At 36.7% G+C, this 23,411-nt stretch overlaps 1 protein-coding gene across 4 annotated transcripts in view; it reads left to right on the top strand.

The window, feature by feature from the left end:
• The first annotated feature begins 1,299 nt into the window (after nt 1-1,299).
• The window catches only part of LOC149831267 (cation-chloride cotransporter 1-like), a 74,182-nt gene continuing 52,070 nt past the window's right edge, over nt 1,300-23,411 (top strand). The window contains exons 1-4 of one of the 4 annotated variants that reach the window (XM_090013776.1): nt 1,306-1,459; nt 9,508-9,625; nt 10,472-10,550; nt 22,505-22,596. In XM_090013776.1, the coding sequence (XP_089869902.1) occupies nt 1,312-1,459; nt 9,508-9,625; nt 10,472-10,550; nt 22,505-22,596 (437 nt within the window). In that variant the 5' untranslated portion in view covers nt 1,306-1,311. Of the gene's footprint in view, nt 1,460-9,507; nt 9,626-10,471; nt 10,551-22,504; nt 22,597-23,411 lie in introns of all 4 variants that reach the window. The other 3 variants (XM_090013779.1, XM_090013778.1, XM_090013777.1) reach the window with 3 other exon arrangements.

Genomic DNA, 23,411 nt, shown 5'->3' with positions numbered 1-23,411 from the left:
TATATTAGTACTCAACGCTAATATATTTTCATTAAATTTTTTTAATTTTAATTGTTTTTTGGTGATGTGAATAGGTAAATAGTAGATAGAAGTTTGTCAAAATTGATTTCTAAACTAAACTGTTTTTTCAAAATGATTTAGGGGACTAGCCTATTCAGAGTTGAATCAAATAATTTTGAATACACATTTTAAATGTTTTGACTTTTAAAAGATGAAAAAATCACAAAATTCAAAAAATAAGAAAAAGTATGAAATTGCATAAAAAGCAACAATTATTAACCAATAAGAATAATTATATAGATTAATAGATTTTCGCATTAAGCTAGAACATACATCAATAATTACCTCTTGATTTCATATAATTTAGCCTCATAAAAGAATGGTTACTATTTAAGTATTCAAAAATAAAAAATCAAACTATTCAAAATGCATTTAAGAAGACATTATTGATTTAATGTGAAAAGCAACAATAGACACTGTTGTTTCATGCAAATATTTATTATTATATAGCTTTATATTAGTACTCAATACTAACATATTCCTTGTGAAAAAAAATAATTTAGTATTAATTGTTATTTACAGATGCAAATAAGCTAAAGACTACATAGCAACTTGTTGGAATTGATTTCTAAACGAATTTCTTGTAAAAAATGTTTCTGACGATCAACTAATTCAGAATTGAATCGAATAATTTTGAACCAGACTTTTTAAATATTTTGACTTTTGAAAGTTGTTAAAAATCAAATTACAGAAAATATAATAAATTATTAAACAAGAAAGATAATTATACAGGTTATAGATTAATATATTTTCACATTAAGCTAAATATAAATTAATATTTTTTTGTACCTTTATATAATTATATTAGTACTAATACTAATATATTCGTATTCAAAATATGAATTTAGTTTTAATTATTAATTAGCGATGTGAATAAATAAGTACTAAATAGTAACGTATCAGAATCAGTTTCTAAACTACTTTTTTTTACAATGATTCAGAGGATTGAAAATTGAGTTGATTAATTTTCAAGTTAGCCTTTAAATTTTTGTTTTTTTAAAAATGTCAAAAAATCATAAAAATTCAAAATTAAATAAAAATGTGTGAAAATACAGGAAAAACTAAATTAAATTCTAAGATATGCATTTAACGCCCAAACAATCAAATTAGCAAATAAATATTATAAATATTTTAAAAACTAAAAAACCCAAAACCGATTCAGTCATTTAAAATGAAACGATTCAACCAGTTCAACGTGGCTGAATTGGTCCATTTAAACCAGGAGGCGGACTCCATCGCAGTTCTGGAACCATGTCAGCGTTCTCTGCCTCTCTCGGCCTTTCCTCTAGCAGACGACTGCAGGTAGCCGGCGACGACAATCACGGCGACGGTGGTGGGCATCCGGCCGGCGAAAATTCCGGCGATGGTGGTGGGCGGCTGGCGGTTCTACATGTAACAGGTACCTCTCTCTCTCTCTTTTTCTCTATCTCTCGACTGGAATGCTTTCAGTCACTCAGGCTCAGAGCAGTCTCTCTCTGTCTTTCCCGATTTTAGGGCTTTTGATTTTGGGCAATGGGCATGGTTGAATGGTGTATCAACAATGGTTTGATGGAGAATCTTTCTCAGTATCTCTGTCTTTCCCGGTTTTTAGGGTTCCGATTTTAAGGCCTTTGATTTTGGGCATTGTTAAATAGTGAATCAATGGTGGCTTGATGGTGAATCTTTCTCACATTCTCTGTCTCTCTGTCTATAAGGGCCGAAAGTTGGGGTGGAAGAGGGTTGGATATTTGAAAAAGAACCCTAGTTTAGGTTTAATTGGGTTTTTTTTTTGGGGTTATTAGTTGTCTAGTGCAGTATGCAGTGGCTAAATGGAGGTATGAAATACTTTTGTTTGGGGTTTTGATTTTTAGTGTTTCGATTTTGGACATGGGTGAACGGTGAATCGGTGATGGCTTGATGGGGCTTTCCAAATATATGGGAATTTTGTTTCTAAACTAATTTGATTAATTTGTTGTTACTTGTTAGTTGCTGCTTGTTAATGATTCATGAATGATAAAGTTAGAGTTTAGAATTTTTTGCACAGTTTGTCCATCACATTTTCAGTTGCTAGATGGGATCTCAGTGTCATGTAGATGGCTATATATGTTTTTTTTTTCTGATTTCTTGAAATAGTGTTGCTAAAAGAATATGTTTGGGATTTTTATGCATCTCATTGCAACAGATTCTTTTGGTTCAGTTACTTCAGTTGGAGTTTTTTTTTTTGTTTGATTTGAGCATGTGAATGTGAAGATGTGTGATGTCTGTGGTTGGTTGACTAGGCTGTTTTTTTTGTTTTAAATGTTCTGTTATAAGTTATGACCCGCCTGTAGCATATAAGCAGGTGTCAGCTTCGAATTTCTGATGATGGTTGTATCATCAGATTGAAATTTAGATAACGGTTTTCCATGGTTGGATTGGGATACAACTGAATCCACGTATTTATTCAGATTTTGGTTCTGATTTGGGCATGATTATAGCTGTCAGTTTCAGATTTGGTATTATTCTTTTCTCATTCATATCCAATTCTGACTAGGCCACATCCTATTGGCCGAATTTGGTATTGCCTACATCAGATCCAAATCTGACCAGATTGCGTCCCTACAATCAGAACTTTATAGTTTTTCACAAAAGCAATGCTATAACTGTGGAATAATAGTAAGCATCATGATAGAAGGAAAACATTTTTCCAATTTCATATGCACAAAATAATGGATGGTTTGATGATCTATCACTAACTTTACCTACAAATTTCCCATGTGAGTTAGTAAGATTTGAAGAAGAATAAAAGGCAGTTACTGACTTTGACGAAGTGTTGTAAGTATCGTACCGTATCGTACGATATGGTATGATACATATCGTTACTTTTGGGTTTTGCAATACGATACACACTCGTATTGTGATTCGTGTGTGTATTGTACATGTATCAAGTGTATCAAGTGTACCATACGATACATGCTTGTATTATATGATACATGCTTGTATTGTACGATACACCTTCAACGCACTTTAAAAAGGCCGAAAGTTATTTTTTTCATTTTGGGTTTTAAATTCCTTTTGAGGGCTGACTTCTCCATTTGTCTGGAGGCCATTAGAAGTGCATTTCCACCATTTTTTCACTCAAGAAAATGGCTTAAGGTAAAAATCTTTATTATAAGTAAAATTAAAAAGCTACTATCCAAATCCGCGAAAATTAAAGATTTATATAAACGTAGAAATCAGGCTCCACACTCCTCCAACAAAGATGGCATAAGATGATCCGGCATGACAATGGAGCACTCAAGTAATGAGTGAAAACCGATTGAAAACTGAGTGCAACTATTGCCATAATATATTTGTTTCTATGTCACATGGGTGCGGGTGCGGGTGCGGGTGCGGGTGCGGGTGCGGGTGCGGGGATTCGGCACTTCCAAAAAACCCGGGTGCGGGGGTGCGACAGGGGCAAAAATGTAAAATATATATATATATATAAAAGGGAAGTGTATCACTTTGATCATCTTATCACAAGAGAAGGTGGTGATGTGGTCTTCCCAGATAATAAAATCATGCCACTGATGGAGTTTCCCGCTTATACAAAGTTAGGCCATATTTTGACATTAAAAAGTTTCATAAGACATTTAGGGTAAAATGAGGGTTTTTATAATGCATCGTATCTCTCAAAGATAGTATTTCTCAAAGATGAATGTCATTCATGATATACCACTTCTAGCATGCTTGCACTGACAAATACTATTAGTTTAGAGCAAAATGGTCTCTATACGAGCTGGAAAAGCTTCCAGTACAGTTCTGGGGTTTCCCCGCAGGTTTTTCTGCTGTCAGCAGCTGACAGCAGGTGTCTGTCAGCAGCTGACAGCAGGTGTCTGTCAGCTGCTGACAGACAGCAGCTGCCTGTCAGCAGCTGACAGCAGCTGTCTGTCAGCTGCTGACAGACAGTAGCTGTCTGTCAGCCCTGACAGACAGTAGCTGTCTGTCAGCCCTGACAGACAGCTGCTGTCAGCCCTGACAGCAGTTTTTTTTTAAAGACAGACAGCAGCTGCCTGTCAGCCCTGACAGCAGATTTTTTTTTTAAAAAAAATTCAAATTCGCAGCCCATTTCACAGGGAATTTTTTTTTTTTTTAAAAATCCAAAAAACAAATGGACCTAAATGATCCTGGGTGCGGTCAACGCACCCAGGATCGGGTTGACCGCACCCGGTGCGGCACCCGAACCCGCACCCGCGTCGAGTCGACGCGGGTGCGGCACCCTACTAGCCGAATCCCTATGACATAGATTTGTTTATGTAATATAAAAGTATGAGTCTTGTGGCATGTTCTTAATTGCAAGATATTTAATATTTTGCATTGTTCTTGTGAGTTAGTTGCTATGTCACATGGGTGCGGGTGCGACACGGGTGCGGCGCAATTCCAAAAAATTTGGACACGGGGACTCAGCTATATATATATTAAAAAATATATATTATAAATATATATATTTTAAATATATATAATTATATATATAACAATAAATTAACACAAAGATTGTAAATTTTAAAGCAAAAATAAAAAAGCAATTCTTAACAACACAAACTTACCAAAATATAACACATAAAGAAGCTTGTGAGTGTGATAAACAACAAAACTTATCATAAATCTGCCTCATTGTCTGAATTAGAGGGAAGAACATGATCGAGGTAGTCCATGTTGAGAGTATGTAAATTATGTTCTCCCTCCAAGTCAAAATCTTCTGGATTTACATCCCAATTCTTGGATGGTCCACAACTGCATCAAAAAAAGACTATATTAGTATCTAACTTAAAACTTTGAATGCAAATATTTAAATACAAACTTTGAATACAAAAAAAAGTACCTATACTCTTCTTTGGTGCGACGAGAAATTAATCGTAGATTTGAGTGAACATAAACCAAGTCCTCTGCTCTTTTACTAGTGAGTTTGTTTCTTTTAATGTTGTGAATTTGAGCATATGTACTCCAATTTCTTTCACAACAAGATGATGTAGCAGGTTGGGATAACAACTTCATTGGAAGACGTTGCAGATTTGGTGTCTCTGATCCATATGTTGCCCACCAATTAAGGGGATCTTCCTCGTCCCTTGCCACAAGTGCTGCTAAAGAATCAAATCTCCCAGTAGAAAACTTGCCAAACTCACTATTTATAACCTTAAACATGTGAGGATCATTAAAAAGTCTTCCCAAATATATCATTCTATTTCTTGATATCTCAGGATCTTCATTTGGAGAAACACGACCAACACCTGCTGTCAACCATTTTTTTGCGTAGTATTTTGAATTGAGAGAGTGTGCCATGCAATGCAAAAGTGTATTGCTTTTATCCCATATTCTCACTAAAACTGATTGTACATGATTGTAAAATTCTGAATTATCAAGTGCAATATCTTTCTTCTCATGTTTAAAAATGATACTTTGAACTTTTTCAATCATATTGTCCCACATTTCATAAATTATATGAAGCATGGGTACATCTCTGTCAACTTCTCTCAATATTTCTCAAATAGGCTCTGCAAATTCAACAAAATATGTAATTTTATCCCACCAAAAATCATCACAGATGCATTTTTTGATAGCTTCAGCCTTGACATCATCTTCAGTACGATAAAAATCCCAATCTTGATCAGCCACCATCATCATCAATGCATTCTTGAGTTGCTTAATTCTTTTTATCATAACAGTGAGAGAAGCAAAACGAGTTTCAACAACTTTCAGTAACTTGAGATCAGAATGCCTATTAAATATAGAAAGGGCATGATGATGGTTTACAACAAAATTTCGAATATTTCGAATATCATGTTCTATTTTCTCAATCCATAAGCACATTTCATGTGTATGTGCATGATCTTTTGATGGATTGCATATACTCTTAAGTGTCAAATTTAAACTGTGTGCTGCACAAGGAGTCCAAAAAATATGTGAATATGTATCTTCACTTGCCAAATTCATTCCTGCACGACTGCAAACTGGAGCATTGTCAGTAATGATTTGCACCACACTTTCTTCACCCACTTCTTTTATCACTTCGACAAATAATCTCTTTAAATATTCAACATCTTTATACTCTCTAGATGCATCAACAGTCTTCAAAAAGATTGACCCATTAAGTGAGTAAGCAATGAAGTTTATCAGTGGTCGCCTTTGTATATCAGTCCACCCATCAGAAACAATCAACACTCCATGTCGTTTCCATGCAAATTTTTGAGTCTCTAACAAGTCTTCAATTCTATTTTTTTCCTCTACAAGAATGACTGTTTTTAGTTTTTCTGAACTAGGAGGCACATAACCACTCAAATTGCAATTAGCCAAAGATGTAATCATATCTTTCCAGTATGGACTTCTAGCTACATTAAAAGGAATTGAGCTTGAGTAAAAGAATCGACCAATCTTTTTATCAATTTCTGCTCTTGCCATGTTTTTGAATGATGCTTGTATTGTTTTATTGCTTTCCATCTTTCTTTTCTTTAAAAGCTCTTCTTGTATATCACTAGCAGTAGGAAAAGACAAATTAATCGAATCACTTCTCATCTCTGCAATTTTCTTCTTTTCAGCTTCCTCTTGTTCTTTTTTTAATTGCTTTAACATGTCTTTGTCAACCCCATAACATGCCCTAATTCCTTGACTACGAATATGCAAAAGATGTGCTTTAACACGCGTATAAGAACCTGTGAAAACAGTCTTACATAGATTACAATGACACTACACATTCCCACCACCACCACTACTAGCTTTTACCCCTTTTGTCACAAGCCTCCAAAGTGGTTGAGAAACTTCTAATTCAGGGTTAGAACTTGAACCAAATGTATTGACACTACCGCTAGAACTCGTCATTATATCTGAAAAGTGAAAATTGAAAAGAAAATAAGTAAATAAAATAAAGTTAATAAACACTTCAAAATAATAGTAATAGGAGCTACCCCCTATCTAACACAAAAAAGGAGGGACAGGGCAAGCCACTGCTGAACCTTATCCGTGCCAGGGGCTTCGCCCTTGCCAAAAAGCCAAAGGCAGCAGGGGAAACGAGGAGGGGCTGAGCCTCTCCTCGTTTCCCCTGTTGTTCGGCGTGGCAAGGCTCGGCCTGTCAGCCGAGCCCCCTCCTTCCCCCACTCCTACTTCTTACCCCTGCAATAAAAGGGAAACGAGGAGGGGCTGAGCCCCTCCTCTATGAATCAGACATACAGGGAGGGGCCGAACCCCTCTTCTGCGAACAGAGGGTGCAGGGAGGGGGGGCGAGCCCCTCTTCTGCGAGCAGAGGGTACGGGGGGAGGGGCCTGCCTGACATAAGCGAAACGAGGAGGGGCCAAGCCCCTCCTCTGTGAATAGGAGGCACAGAGAGGGGCCAAGCCCCTCTTCTGCGAGCAGAGGGAGGGTTGATCGACATACCTGTTGACGGAGGGGGAGACAGTGGCTGCCTGTGCGTACCGTCGTCGAAGTATGGATCGCCGGCGTGGGTGTAGGAGAAAGCTGCATGGGCTGAAGGGGAGAAGCAAAATCAAGAGGGTAAACCCCTCCCCTTGTCGATAAACTCCTTTTAGGGTTCGGCTTCAAAAGAAAATTGGATTTGGGTCGGGTCCGGACCCGACCCAACCCAGATCCAAAATGTAATTTAAAAGTCGAAATGGACATTTTTGGACTCGGTCAAAGTTGACTCCTAAGCCGCACCCGAGTCCGCACCCGTGTCGGGTCGACTCGGGTGCGGCACCTCCTTAGCCGAGTCCGTGTGACATAGGTTAGTTGATGTTTGATGATGTCTTATGCAGCTCATAGAGACATAAATGCTTCAAATGTGATTTTATGGTTGTATTTTGTGCAATTCATCATTGTTTCATTCATGTGATATGATTTTTTTAGACATTCTACCACTGAACATGATAATGACAGCTATTGAAATCCAATAACACAAGGATAGAAGGTAAAAGTATATGAGGCTAATAGTGCTGTTCCTTAATTAGATTATGTTGCTCACAGAAGTACCAAGCATGTAGAAGTCAACGACTACCTCATCAACAAAGACCACTTCTAGTTGATTTTACTTAAACTTTCAAAAATCACATTAACTGTTGAAATCAATTGCTTGGTCAATTTGTCCTATAAAAAAATTTCACTTATAAGTAATTGGCCCTCATGTAAAGTAGGCTTTATTTAACATATCTGGTTTCCCTTGAGAGAAAAAAAAAACAATTCAGTGCCTTTAAAATTCTTCATGTGGAATGCGTCTTTTATGTGCCCCACATGATAGGATGATTAGTTACCAATTCATGTTGCTTCGACATAATCATATACATCAAGCATAGGGTGAACGTTAGTAGCATATAAATGAATTTCAACCGCAGTCATGATATGCCAATGTTTTAGAAATATCGTCATATCAAGTTGTTTCTTTAGAATAACTTTAAAAAGGTAAACAAGTCGTAATATTTTCAATCACCAGAATATATATTACTGTGATATTATTGCAAGATTTAAAAAAAATTCCTTATTTTTACATACTATTCTTGTTTCTTTTTATATTTTAACAATTTCTATCTGTTTCTTTGTATTTTAGTAAGGAAAACACTACAAAGCTTCTTATCTTTTTATTATTCTTTACATTTTTTCAACCTTTAAAACATGCAAGATTTTTCCAATAAAAAACCACTTTGTTAAAAAAAGAAAATTCCTGAGAGCAACTTCACTCAGAAATTGCTGAGAACGATATTATTGACTATGATTTAACCATGTCAAAGTTGGTAGTTGCCTCTTATCCTTCCTCATACCCTACTAACTCACATGGAAAACTTGTGGGCAAAGTTAGTTGCAGACCATCAAACAGTCTATTATTGTGTGCATAACAAGTTGGAAAACTGTTTTTCTTCTGTCAGGATGCTTATTATTAATCCACTGTTACGAAGTTGTTTTTGTGACAGCTATAATGTTCTGATAGCATAACAATGAAATGAAAATATAAGAAACTTATATGTTAACTTAAAACAGAACACACAATGATAAAATTAAATAAACCAAAAAAGGTTAAAAAAAGAGTGCATTAAGGAGTGTAACATTAATAAGTACAAGAAGTGTTTGGGAAACCTAGAGAACCTCATGGAACTAGGTGCATCGAAGATAATATATGGGGTACATCGTGGGTTTGTTACTGGAAAGAATCTTCAAATACAAGGAGGCTCAGCTTCTTGATACACGCATAGAAGACATCATGTAATTAGCATAATGCAGTATTAGTCCTGCACATCTGCTAGAATAATGATAAACTTCCTCAAATGTAGATGCCTGAGGGACTGAAGTGAGTCCGAATCCTCGAGATGAGGACCAGTCTGTGGTCATTTGTTTCCTCAGATTGTTTTCTTCTTATTTTGGGTACAAATCTTTGCTTATCATTACTCTACTATGTGTGGCTATCAGTTCAAAGAAACATATTCTTCTTTTTTGATAAGAAAATCAAAGTGATCTCACAGTCAACTGATGTAGGGTCAAACATGGGCGATGGGCCTTCAACTTTGCATGAAAGTCCTGGTGGACCCCTAAGGGAATCAAAACTGGAACTGTTTGGTTTTGATTCTCTTGTCAATATCCTTGGTCTTCGGAGGTATCTGATAGTCTATACTTTTTCATTCATTTTTTGATAAATATTCTTATTTTTGCATTGATGATGCCACATTTTAGATTGCATTAGCACACCAACTTAAAAGATATCTCATAATTCTCAAAGCTCAATTCTAAGCCCCATTTGGGATGCTAAAGACGACCTGCAAATCATATCCAACTGACACTATCTCATTAAAAACCATCAATCTCTTGCATCAACAAAAATGTCGCATGAACACATGACTATCCAATCAAAATTTCAGAAGTGCCCCCCAATTATGCAGTAATGAACTCATTCAAATTCTTTTTCTATAGCAATCTGTACTCGAAATCCTTCCCTGCTAAGTTTTCTTTTGAAATTTCATCTCATAGGATCAGTTGCATAAAATTCCATTGTAATCGCATTTAAAACACAACAACAACAACAACTACGCCTTCATCCCAAAACAATTGGGGTCGGCGATATGAACCAAAAAAGAAAATCATTTTGGGTCTTCCACATGAATCCTTCTCCTCCAATCATTTCTAACCAATGCCATGTCCTCGGTGAGGTTCAAAGCATTCATATCCTTTCCTATCACCTCCATACATGTCGCATTTAAAACACAAAATAAAAAAAAATATTACATCATATGATATTAAACAAAGGAGGGTTGTGGGGCATGGGTTTGGAAATCATTTCTGTTCTAAGGGAACAATTTTAACCTAAGTCACGTGACACACCCAAATGGGCCATATGGTGAGTTTGTGTTACCCTAGACATTCTACCAGCGTTCCCTCATCTTGCATAAGTTATGTGGTAGAAAAATCATTCAAGAAGCATGATTTCTAAATTCTTATTTTGCAGCATGGCAGGGGAACAAATTCCCGCACCATCCAGTCCTAGAGATGGTGAAGATGTTTCCATCACTCTTGGGCAGCCGAAGGTATGCTAATTCATTATTGCTTTACTATGCCCCCTTAATCATGAGTAATGATATGTTTGCTTTGGTCAAAAGTGAGGCTGAACAATGACAACTGAGAAAGTATAAGCCATGATTGTTTGTCAAAAGGTCATGTTATGACCATCTTTCACAAGATTCAAGGAAGGAACAATCACAACTGGCAATCACAATCATAACTTGTACTTTTCTCATGTTTTACTAGCCTTGAGAAAGTGTTTGATTGTGATTTACAATCATAGGATCTTGTGAAAATCCAAGAATCACAGGCTATTGCAAACATACCCTGAGTAATATTCATTTGAAATTTCTAAAGTAACTTTACCCTTGTCGTTCTATGATTTTTAGTGATTGAGGCACATAAACTAGGGAATGATGGGTATTTCTCTCTTGGTTCTGATTCATATAGTAAATGTATAGTGTGAAAACTCAGGTGACTCATGCCTGGACTGTTTCAACCTTTTTTGGGGCTTCAGCTAGGTTTTGTACTTTTATTTTATGTATATAAATAGTATAAGATATGTTGTCTAAATAGACAGATTTGTATACTGTGGAAGAAATGTCTATGAATAACATTTACTGTTGTAACTAGCATCTAACCACAAAAGACTATGTGACTGAAGTAGCATACTTGAACATCACAATCAACAATCACACCACATAAACTATAGAACTACAGTCAACTATCATGAACGGGAACATAGTCTACAACTTGTGATATTATAAACTAATAAAAAAAATTGACCTAAAAACAACATGAATTTAAAATAGTAAATGACAGTAACTAGAAAAGCTATAATACTATACCTTAACGAAATTTGAAATGAGAATGAATTTATATACAAACATAAAAGTAAACTCCATCTCTAAAATCATAAGTACTATAAATGACATCAATTTTGTAATTAGAATCTAAAAAAAAGAACATATATGTATGTATTTATGTATATGGAGTGATGAGTATCTCCTAAATAGTTTGTCCTCAACTGTCTTAAACGCTTCTGAAAAACATAGTTGCACGTGTTTTTTTTGCTTAGGATTAACTTGTAGATGTGTTCATCATTGCCTAAGTCACAGGGACTCAACAAAGCAGGTGCCGTACCCGTGTCAACGCGATGCGGGTGCGGTCAATGCACCCAGGGTCATTTTCGTCCACATTTCGGACTTAAAAAAAACCCGATGAAAAGGAGGATTAGGGATTTTTTTTGCCCTAATCTCTCCTCTCCTCTCCCGCACAGCTCAGCTCGAGCTCTCTCCTCCCGACGCCCCGACGCCACCTCCTAGGCTCCTCCTCTCCCTCGTTGCAGGTATGTACCCTCTTATTGTGTCGACAATGGAGGGTCTGAGCCCCCCTGCTCCCTCTCGCTCTCTTGTTGGGTCGGCAGGGGAGGGGCCGAGCCCCCCCTGCTCCCTCTGTTTTCGGCAGGGGAGGGGCCGAGCCCCCCCTCTCGCTCTTTTGTTGGGTCGACAGGGGAGGGGCTGAGCCCCCCCTGCTCCCTCTATTTTTGGCAGGGGAGGGGCCGAGCCCCTCCCTGTTTTCGGCAGGGGAGGGACCGAGCCCCCCTCTCGCTCTCTTGTTGGGTCGGCAGGGGAGGGGCTGAGCCCCCCCTGCTCCCTCTGTTTTCGGCAAGGGAGGGGATCGAGCCCCCATCCCTGCTCCCTCTTATTTCAGGGGAGGGGCTGAGTCCCTCCCTATTTTTGGCAGGGGAGGGGCAGATCCCCCCTCCTTGCTCCTGATTTTATTATATATATAATTTATATATATTATATATATTTTTATATTAAGATAATGTCTGTATAATTGATTTAAAATTTTGAATGTATTTTTTTTTGTGTTTTCAGGATAAGAATGACAGATAAAGGGAAAGGACTTGCGTCTTCCTCATCCCAACATGTGAGTTCTGCTGCTAGTTTTGCTGATAGTTGTAGTGAGATTGATGATGTGGGGCTACTATGGGTACATGTAGATAAACTTGCAAAAACTGGAGAAGGAGGTGGTGGAAACAAGTGATTTCGATGCAAGCTCTGCGAAAGAGATTTTGTTGAGTCTTACATAAGAGTGAAAGCTCATTTGTTGAAGATACCAGGACATGGCATTTCAGGATGCAGAAAAGTTGATGAGGCAATGCGAAGACAATACAAGAAAATACAAGAAGAATATGAGAAGAGAAAGACAATGGCTGATTCTTGTGGAGTTAGTGTGCCATTTGCAAGCCACCAAGAAGATGCTGAAAAAAAAAAGAAAAGTCAATGTAAGAGGTAGAGGAACGATACAAGCAACATTCAATACATATGGAAGAGAAGAATTGGATAGAAAAGTTGGGAGGTATTTTTATTCTAGTTCACTCTCATTTAATGTGGTTAGAAATCTTTATTGGAAGGATTTAGTAACATCCTTGGCAAATTGTAATTTGAGTGGCTATGTGCCTCCAAGTTCACAAAAAATATGAACCACACTTCTTGCAGAAGAGAGGACAAATGCGGAGAGGTTGCTGGAGATTAAAAAATATTCATGAGAGCAAAATGTAGTTTCTATTGTGTCTGATGGATGAACAGATATTTAAAGGCGTCCACTGATCAATTTCATTGCTTGTTCACTTAGTGACCCAATATTCTTGAAAGCAGTTGATGCATCTGGGGAATATAAAAATGCAGAGTATTTGAAGGGGTTGTTTATAGAAGTCATAAAAGAAGTGGGTGATCAGAAAGTGGTACAAATCATTACAGTCAACACTCCAGTTTGTAAAAGTGCAACGTTGAGTTTAGACAGTGAGTACCCCCATATTTTTTGGACTCCCCGTGTAGCACAAAACTTAAATCTGGCCCTAAAGAGCATCTCCAACCCTAAAGAAGAAGAAAATTCACAAGCATATGCTTTATGTTCATAGATTGAAGATTTAGAAAGAAATGTCAAAAGCATTAAGAATTTTGTTGTTAACCACCATCGTGCTAATGCTATATTTAAGGAGCATTCTGAATTGAAATTGTTGAAGGTCGCTGAAACACGTTTTGCGTTCATCATTGTAATGGTGAAGATGATTAAAAGAGTGAATAATGCTTTGATTAACATGGTGACTGATGAAAATTGAACATTCTATCGTGCTGATGATGATATCAAGGCTCAAAAAATTAAAAAATTCATTCTTGATGATGAGTTTTGGGACAGAGTGATATACTTCCTTCAATTTACGCAACCTATTTGGGAAATGTTAAGAGAAGTTGATAAGGATAAGCTCATGCTTCACAGAGTTTATGAAATGCGGGATAATATGATTGAAAAAATACAAGCTATCGTTTTCAAGCATGAAGAAAAAAATCCTGCATTGGATGATTAAGAATTTTTTAATCATATTCATTCAATTTTAGTCAGAAGATGGGATAAGAGCAATACTCCTTTGCATTGCATGACACATTATTTTAATTCAAAATATTATGCAAATAAGTGGCGGGCTGGTGGTATTGGTCGTGTCCCTCCAAATTTAGACTCAAAGCTATCAAGTCATAAAAATATATGTATGACAAGACTTTTTCTAGAAGCATATCTTCTACATCAAGCCACACAAAAGTTTGAAAAATTTTCATCTTTGAGATTATACGGACCGACATTATTCGCGAGAGAAGAGGATAATATAGATCCTATCACGTGGTGGTCAACATTTGGATCAGAAACACCTCTTCTCCAGCGTCTTGCATTAAGATTGCTATCGCAGCCTGCTAGTTCATCTTGTTGTGAAAGAAATTGGAGCACATATTCTCAAATCCACAACATGAAGAGAAACAAACTCACCAGCAAGCATGCAGAGGATTTAGTATATGTTCATTCAAATCTTTGATTACTTTCGCGAACCAATGATGAATATAGGTACTAATTTGCTCTCTTAGTTGTTTGATTATTTCTTAGTTGTCATTTAAATATACTTGTATTGTATTTATCATTTTCAAATTGGGTTTATAATGCAGACAAAGAACATCCAAATTTTGGGATGTAAACCCAGAAGAGTGTGACTTCGAGGGAGAACATGATTTCAACATAACAAACATGGATTTAGTTGAGCCCAGTATTCCTTCTAATGATGCATTTGATGATAAAGAAAAAAATTATTAAGATCCATTACTTCATCAGGATATACTTTGGTATGGAATTTAGTTATTTTCTGCTTTACTTATTTGATTGATATTTAGGTTGATTTATGTAATTGCTTTCCTTATTTGATTGATATTTAGGTTGATATATTGCATGCATGGTGAATGATATTATGACAATGTTAACCGTTAAAACTTCAAAATTATATATATATATATATATATATATATATATATATATATATATATATATATATATTACATTTTTGCCCTGCCGCACCCCCATACCCAAGGTTTTTGAAAGTGCCCCACCCCCGCACCCGCACCCGCACCCATGTGACATAGATCATTGCTTATTCACTAAAAATCATGCTTTGGATCGAATTGATGTGATGAGAAACCTCAATTTCTATTTCACTAGCTTTTGGTGCAATGTGAGCCATTAATTTCGGATCGCTCTAAGAACACATCTAAACATGAAAAATGCGTAATCTAATACATGATTTATACTAATTAATCCACAAAGAATACATCTATGAGTTTGGATGAAGCAAACACCCAAAACTTTGTTCCTTTGAAGCTATTTAGGACAATTTAAGAGATAAAGACTGTTTAGGAGCTATTCATTATTCTCTCACTATAGATATATATACATAGTCACCTATATCGTTCAAGGTAATATCTTGGCAAGGGTTTTGCTCTGAGAGATTTTCAAAAACTGGGTTTTCTAGGAAAAATCTCAGGAAAAACTTGGGAGTTTTAAAAATTAAAAAATATAAAAATAATGAGAAAGGTAAGAAAATAATAGGTTTTGTATCAGTTTTTCTTGCAAAATATAAGGAAATAAGTTTGGAAAGTATTTAAAATACAAAAGAAACAAAAAATTGGCTTAAAATATATAAAATAAGAAATTCTGTTCTTAAATATCGTGATAATATTGCGATATTTTGAAAATATCGCAAGATTTTCCCGATAAGATATTCATGGCTCTCATCTAGATGCACCTTATAATTATTAAGTTGATAAATATGACAATTAAGGTTTAAAGGAGATTACTTGGCCCTCTATGTTATTGATAGTGCATTGTACTTTTGATATATTGTATAATTCTCAACACTCTTTCCAAATAAGAGGATACAGGAGCCCTCATAAATTGACTCACCACATGCACAACAAAAGTGATATCTGGCCTCGAGATGGTCAAGTGGATCAAACTTCCCACCAACTGTCTATACACATTGGGGTCATCAAGTAACTCACCTTCTGAATACTTTAGTGCAACTAGCTTCCATAGGAGTATCAATATAGCTTGAGGTAGCCCCTCCTTCAGTAGGCAACCTCAAGCCCCAAGAAGTATTTAGTTTTCCCAAGTCCTTCATTTCAAACCTTTCTGCCAAACAAGATTTTACTCTCTCAATCACGCTTCTGTTGTTCCCTACAATTATCGTATCATCAACATAAAGCAATAGTATGCACTGACCATTATCAGAAGAGGCTATAAACAATGCGGGATCATGAAAACTCTGCTTGAAATCCAATTTAATAACTGGGGCACTAAACTTATTAAACCAAACTTTTTGAGCTTGCTTTAAACCATACAAAGCCCTTTTTAATTTGCATACTTTTGCCTTCTTTGTCAATAAAACCTTGAGGCAATTCTATGTATACTTCTTCAAGTCGCCATTTAAAAATGCATTTTTAGCATCTAGCTGCTAGAGATCTCATCTTCTAACCGCAGCCATTGCCAGTAAGGTTCTAATAGTAGTTATGCGAGAAACTAGATCCAAGGTTTCAACAAAATCTATCCCAAACTGCTGACTATACCACTTTGCTATAAGTCGTGCTTTGTACCTCTTAATAGGGCTGCAAACAGATCGGATATGGTTGGATATTCGATCCGAGTCTGACATTTTTTTTTGGGTATGAATCTTTCAAGTAAAGTTTGAATGTGGATTCAGATCTGATCAATCAAATCACTTTCAGATTCAGGTCGGATTCAGATCAACATTTTAATTTGGATCTGTAGTTGATCAAAATCTGACCCAAATGCATTTTTTATATGTAAATAGCTTGTTTTGTTCTATTTTTTTCTGGATCTAGTATTACCACATGTATTTGGGATTTAGATTCAATCTAACATCCTCGAATCTGATTCTGATTCTGATTCGGATCTGGATTCTATCTACTGTTTGCATTTCAGATTCAGATATGATAGGACCTAGCCCAAATCCAATCCGTTTTGATTTTATATACCCCACAATATTTTTTCCATCTAGCAACTTAACCAACTCCCAAGCTTTTATTCTTTCAAGCGCCTCCAACTCCTCACACATAGCCTTCTACCACTTTGGTTCTAGCACAACTTTAACATAGGTTTTTAGCTCATGGTAACAATGATTCATGGCTAAGAAAGCTTGATGAGTAACAAAAAATGACTCATAAAAAGCAAAGCGTGTAGGAGGACTAGAAGAACAAATGCTTCTACGCATTTGAGAAGTAGAAGAAGAAACAAATGCTTGCAAATCTAGATCGGCCTAGGAAACATTGGAACTTGGCTTAGTCGAGGTCATCTCCCTGATCATGTTGCTCAAGAAAAGGTCTGGCTAAGAACATCTACTGGTCTTCTACCATATGTAATCCACTCTTTCTCTTCAGTGCTTTTAGGATCTTCTGGAAAGGGTACTAAGAAAGAAAAGGCGGACTCAGAACTCTCAGAATGAGGATTACTCTTGTAGTATGACATATGTTACAAAAACATTACCTCTTTAGAGGTCCAAACCTTTTTACCTATAGGATCATAATAACATTTATATCCTTTTTGTTCTTTAGGATATCCAATAAAGCAACACTTGACAATCCTAGGAGACAATTTATCTCTATGTTGGGATGGGTGAAGGACAAATCAGGTACTCCCAAACACCCTTAACATATCATAGTTTGGTTCTCTATCAAACTTCTTATATGGCGAGATTCTTCTAATAGCTTTTGAAGGCATTCAATTTATCAAATAGATTGCAGCTCTCATTGCTACAACCCAAAACTCCTTAGGCATTACACCATTCAATAAGTGTGCCCTAGTAGTCTCAAGTATATGTCTATTCTTTCTTTTAGCAACTCCATTACGTTCTTAGTGTGTAGGGACATGACTTTTGATGTACTATTCCCTTCTCCAACAAGTATTCATGCATATTATGTCTCATATACTCTCTTCTTGCATATGAACGAAGTATCTTCACTTTAACAGAAAATTGACTCAACATACACACAAAATTTATTAAAGATATCAAACAATTCACTCCTGTGTTTCATAAAATATATCTATGTCTATGTCACATGGGTGCGGGTGCGGGGATGCGACACTTCCAAAAAACCCAGGTGCGGGGGTGCGACAGGGGCAAAAATGTACAACAACAAACAACAAACACGCCTTCATCACAAAAATAATTGTGGTCGGCGATATGAATGCTTTAAACCTCACCGAGGACATGGCATTGAATAGAAATGATTGGAGGAGAAGGTTTCATGTGGAAGACCCTGTAAAAAAAATTATATATATATATATATATAATTTTGAAGTTTTAACAATTTAACATTTAACAATTAACATTGTCATAATATCATTCATCATGCATGCAGTATATCAACCTAAATATCAAATTATCAATCAAATAAGTAAAGCAATTACATAAATCAACCTAAATATCAATCAAATGAGTAAAGCATAAAAGAACTAAATTACATACCAAAGTATATCCTGATGAAGTAATGGATGTTAATAATTTTCTTCTTCATCATCAAATGCATTATTAGAAGGAATACTGGCTCAACTAAATCCATGTTTGTTATGTTGAAATCATGCTCTCCCTCGAAGTCACACTCTTCTGGGTTTACATCCCAAAATTTGGATGTTTTTTGTCTGCGTTACAAACCCAATTTGAAAATGTTAAATACAATACAAGTATATTTAAATGAAAACTAAGAAATAATCAAATAACTAAGAGAGCAAATTAGTACCTGTATTCATCATTGATTCGCGAAAGTAATCGAAGATTTGAATGAACATATACTAAATCCTCTCCACCCTTGCTGGTGAGTTTGTTTCTCTTCATGTTGTGGATTTGAGAATATGTGCTCCAATTTTTTTCACAACAAGATAAACTAGCAGGCTGCGATAGCAATCTTAGTGCAAGACATTGGAGAAGAGGTGTTTCTGATCCAAATGTTGACCACCATGTGATAGGATCTATATTATCTTCTTTTCTCGCGAATAATGCCGGTCCATATAATCTCGAAGATGAAAATTTTCCAAACTCTTGTGTGACTTGATGTAGAAATGCTTCTGGAAAAAGTCTTGTCATACATATATTTCTATGTCTTGATAGCTCTGGGTCTAAATTTGGAGGGACACGACCAATACCACCAGTATTTGCATAATATTTTGAATTAAGAGAATGTGTCATGCAATGCAAAGGAGTATTGATCGTATCCCATCTTCTGACTAAAATTGAATGAATATGATTAAAAAATCTGAATCATCCAATGCAGGATTTTTTTCTTCATGCTTGAAAACGATAGCTTGTATTTTTTCAATCATATTATCCCGCATTTCATAAACTCTGTGAAGCATGAGCTTATCCTTATCAACTTCTCTTAACATTTCTCAAATAGGTTGCATAAATTGAAGGAAGTATATCACTCTGTCCCAAAACTCATCATCAAGAATAAATTTTTTAATTTCTTGAGCCTTGATATCATCGTCAGCATGATAGAATGTCCAATTTTCATCAGTCACCATTTTAATCAAGGCATTATTCACTCTTTTAATCCTCTTCACCATTACAATGATGGACGCAAAACGTGTTTCATCGACCTTCAATAATTTCAAGTCAAAATGCTTATTAAATATAGCATTAGCACGACGGTGGTTAACAACAAAATTCTTAATGCTTTTGACATTTCTTTCTAAATCTTCAATCTATGAACATAAAGCATATGCTTGTGAATTTTCTTTTTCTTTAGGGTCAGATTTAAGTTTTGTGCTACACGGGGAGTCCAAAAAATATGGGGTACTCACTGTCTAAACTCAACGCTGCACTTTTACAAACTGAAGCGTTGTCTGTAATGATTTGTACCACTTTCTGATCACCCACTTCTTTTATGACTTCTATAAACAACCCTTTCAAATACTCTGCATTTTTATATTCCCCAGATGCATCAACTGCTTTCAAGAATATTTGGTCACTAAGCGAACAAACAATGAAATTGATCAGTGGACGCCTTTGAATATCTGTCCATCCACCAGACACAATAAAAATTTCATTTTGCTCTCATGAATATTTTTTAATCTCTAGCAACCTTTCCACATTTGCCCTCTCTTCTGCAATAGAGCGAGAGGGGGGGCTCGACCCCTCCCCTATCGAAAACAAAGGGAGCAGGGGGGGCTCGGCCCCTCCCCTACTGACCCAACAAGAGAGCGAGAAGGGGGGCTCGGCTCCTCTCTTGCCGACCCAACAAGAGAGCGAGAGGGGGGGGGGCTCGGCCCCTCCCCTGCTAAAAACAAAGGGAGCAGGGGGGGCTCAACCCCTCCCCTGCCGACCCAACAAGAGAGCGAGAGGGGGGGGGGTGCTAGGCCCCTCCCCTACCAAAAACAAAGGCAACAGGGGGGCTCGACCACTCCCCTGCCGACCCAACAAGAGAGTGAGAGGGGGGGCTCTGCCCCTCCCCTGCTAAAAACAAAGGGAGCAGGGGGGGCTCAACCCCTCCCCTGCCGACCCAACAAGAGAGCGAGAGGGGGGTCTGGGCCCCTCCCCTGCCAACCCAACAAGAGAGCGAGAGGGGGGGCTCGCCCCCTCCCCTGCCGAAATCAGACGGAGCAGGGGGGGCTCGACCCCTCCCCTGCCGACCCAACAAGACAAAGAGATGGCGCAGGGGGGGCTCGGCCCCTCTCCTGTCGACCCAACGAGAGCAAGAGAGGGCGCAGGGGGGCTCGGCCCCTCCCCTGCCGACACAAGCAGAGAGCGAGAGGGACGTACCTGCAACGAGGGAGAGGAGGAGTTTCGGAGGTGGCGTCAGGAGGAGAAGGCTGCGTAGGAGAGGAGTGACAATCCAATTCGAATGAAGCACATCGAATTGGATTGTCACTACGTTCGGGAAGAACACTTAAATGGGACGATTGATTTATCATATGTTCCGTCCGAATTTCAGATTGCGGATTTCTTCACCAAGGCTCTTCCTCTATCACATTTTCTTTTTCCTTTTAACAAACTTTCAGTGTTCTCACCGTAAGTTTGAGGGGGTATTAAAATATGTTGTATATATATATTTGTGTATATATACATGTATATCATGGGTTTTTTTGGTCATTTCGCTTAATGTAATAGAGACATCCTAGTAGGGACTGTATAGACTTTTAAGTCTTGTTTTCTGTAATTTTATTTTTTTTATTTTTATCTTTTTCAGTCAACATGACTGTTGGACTGCTCCCAATTGTCATAAATGTGACCGTTGGAGGCAATCCAATGGCTGTTGGACTGCCTCCCTTTTGTCTCTTATTTGGCTCTATAAATAGAGCTCTCCCTTGTATTATGATATGCTTTTCTAAGCATTTTTATGGTTCAATATATATATATATATATATTTACATTGTGTTCTTTGTGTTTGGTGATTATCTCCTTTGTGAGATTGTAATTGGTCAATTAGTGGCCCTTTTTGTATTGGTGCTTTCTTGTAGCCCTTAGTGGCATTCTATTGTATTTGTTCATTTCACATAAGTCCAACGACTTGTACCTGTATATAAAGATGTCCACAACTTGGATTTAGATATGGTAGGGTAATCTAATCATATTGTAATTTGATTCAGTTTAGTGCTTTGGCTTTCATATCCTTAATTGGATCCAAGAGCTGATAGATTTCTCAGTATCCACATTTAATATTAGCTCTTTGATTTGAAGATAAATGTTATTAGGTTGGACTTGATGACTACAATCAAACCAAATCCAATCTCTTTACATACTGTCTTCATAAGAGTTTTTTTAAACTTTACACCTTGAAACACATTGAGGCTTACGACTTGAGGCTTTCGCCTCATTCCTATTTTGCAAAAATGCCTCAATGCGCCTAACACCTCTAAAAACCTTGGTATGGCATGACATGGGTACAATGCTACAACCATAGTTAGTAAAACTCCGTTTAAAACCTGTCTTTTTCATTGAGACTTTGTAACAAAAAAGAAAAATCTGAAACTGTCTTTTTCAAAAAGTCAGCAAAAACATGTTCTTTTAAGAGAAACAAAAACTTATATTTAGAAAAAGTACTTTTCAAAAAGACTCAATTATGGATCCAATTGGATTGGATCTTGGGTTTGGATCACATTGATTCTAGAATCTGAATCTCATAGTTCCTGTTCCCTAACTTGTTTTTCAACTATATGTACACTCTTTTGCTCCCATTTTATAAAACAAAACCGATTGAACTGTATGTATTGTTTGCTGTTTTTTTTTCAACTCATTTTTTTATCAGTTTTTCAATCCATGTTTTTAATGTAAAACTTTTGAAATAATGTATTCAGTGTTAACAATTTTTTGCCATTTCACGCATTCCTAACTATGAATATGGCATTGGTACTGGAACCTGGTAGATGTGCCCATGTTACATAGATCTTAGTCCATAATGCTTTAAGGTCATTGCTAGTTGTTTCGTTTGCATTATTTCTTTATCTAGACGAAAGTGATTTGTGTTGTTGTGGCCTAAATGTTTTTGTTCTTCATACTTAGTCACATTTACTATCTGGAGAACATTAGTCATGTTGTGCCAATACATGTTTAATCTTAAATAACAAGTTCTCTTCCTGGCAGCAGAGAACTAAAGTTAAACTTGGGACATTAATGGGTGTATTTGTGCCCTGTTTGCAAAACATATTGGGAATTATCTACTATATCCGATTTTCATGGTAAGTGAATCTTATTCTTTTGTTGCAATTAGGTTGTTGAGTTGCATATATAGTCTCTGTATTAGAGCCACGTGATTATCTTAGATTATCTTAGATCACCTGTATATTTGATTGAAATGCTCCAATCAGATGAATTGTGTAAGTCTCTGATAATGTTCTCTTCTCATAATTGTTTTATTTCTTTTGCCTTAAATTCATTATAATAACCTGTGTAATTGAATTTTTGAAGTGTGTAGGGATTGTTTACTTTCATCTCGGTGTATTCATGTACGGATATGAGGATCATTTTCTTTTTGGTTCCTTTAGCTACTTATGTGATTAAAAACTGTAAGGATTTTGTAACCTATATAGCCTCAACATGCCCAAGTATCCTAATGCGAAAGGAGCTGTTATGTGCGAAAGAATGTTGCTGAGACTCCTTTATCTTTAAGGAATGTAAACAAGGATCTAAAAGGCATAAAAGAAGCATTTCTGAACAATACGATCCACACATTAGAAGTTGAAACTCTTCCTCAAACTCATGATAGCCAATCAAATTATAAGATGTTCACTAGAAGTTAAATGGTGATGATCTATTGTTTAGCAGTTTACTGTCCTCAAGGTCAATGAAGCATGTCATGAGGTAATTAGCTCCCATTAAAGTTACTAACTAATTTGTGTTTTAATATACCATTGTGGTTAGTTCATTCATGGAAATGGAAGTACTGCTGCACAGTACCTCTATCATGACAATATAGTATCGAGGAATAAGGATTTAAGCTCTATTTTAAAATAACAGATAGATCCATACATTGTCATTCTTGACAGAAGTAATT

The sequence above is a fragment of the Nuphar pumila genome, chromosome 7 (genome assembly GCF_984573655.1).
Source record: "Nuphar pumila chromosome 7, dmNupPumi1.hap1.1, whole genome shotgun sequence".
Classification (NCBI taxonomy): Eukaryota; Viridiplantae; Streptophyta; class Magnoliopsida; order Nymphaeales; family Nymphaeaceae; genus Nuphar; species Nuphar pumila.
This window is presented reverse-complemented; position numbering and strand designations above follow the sequence as displayed.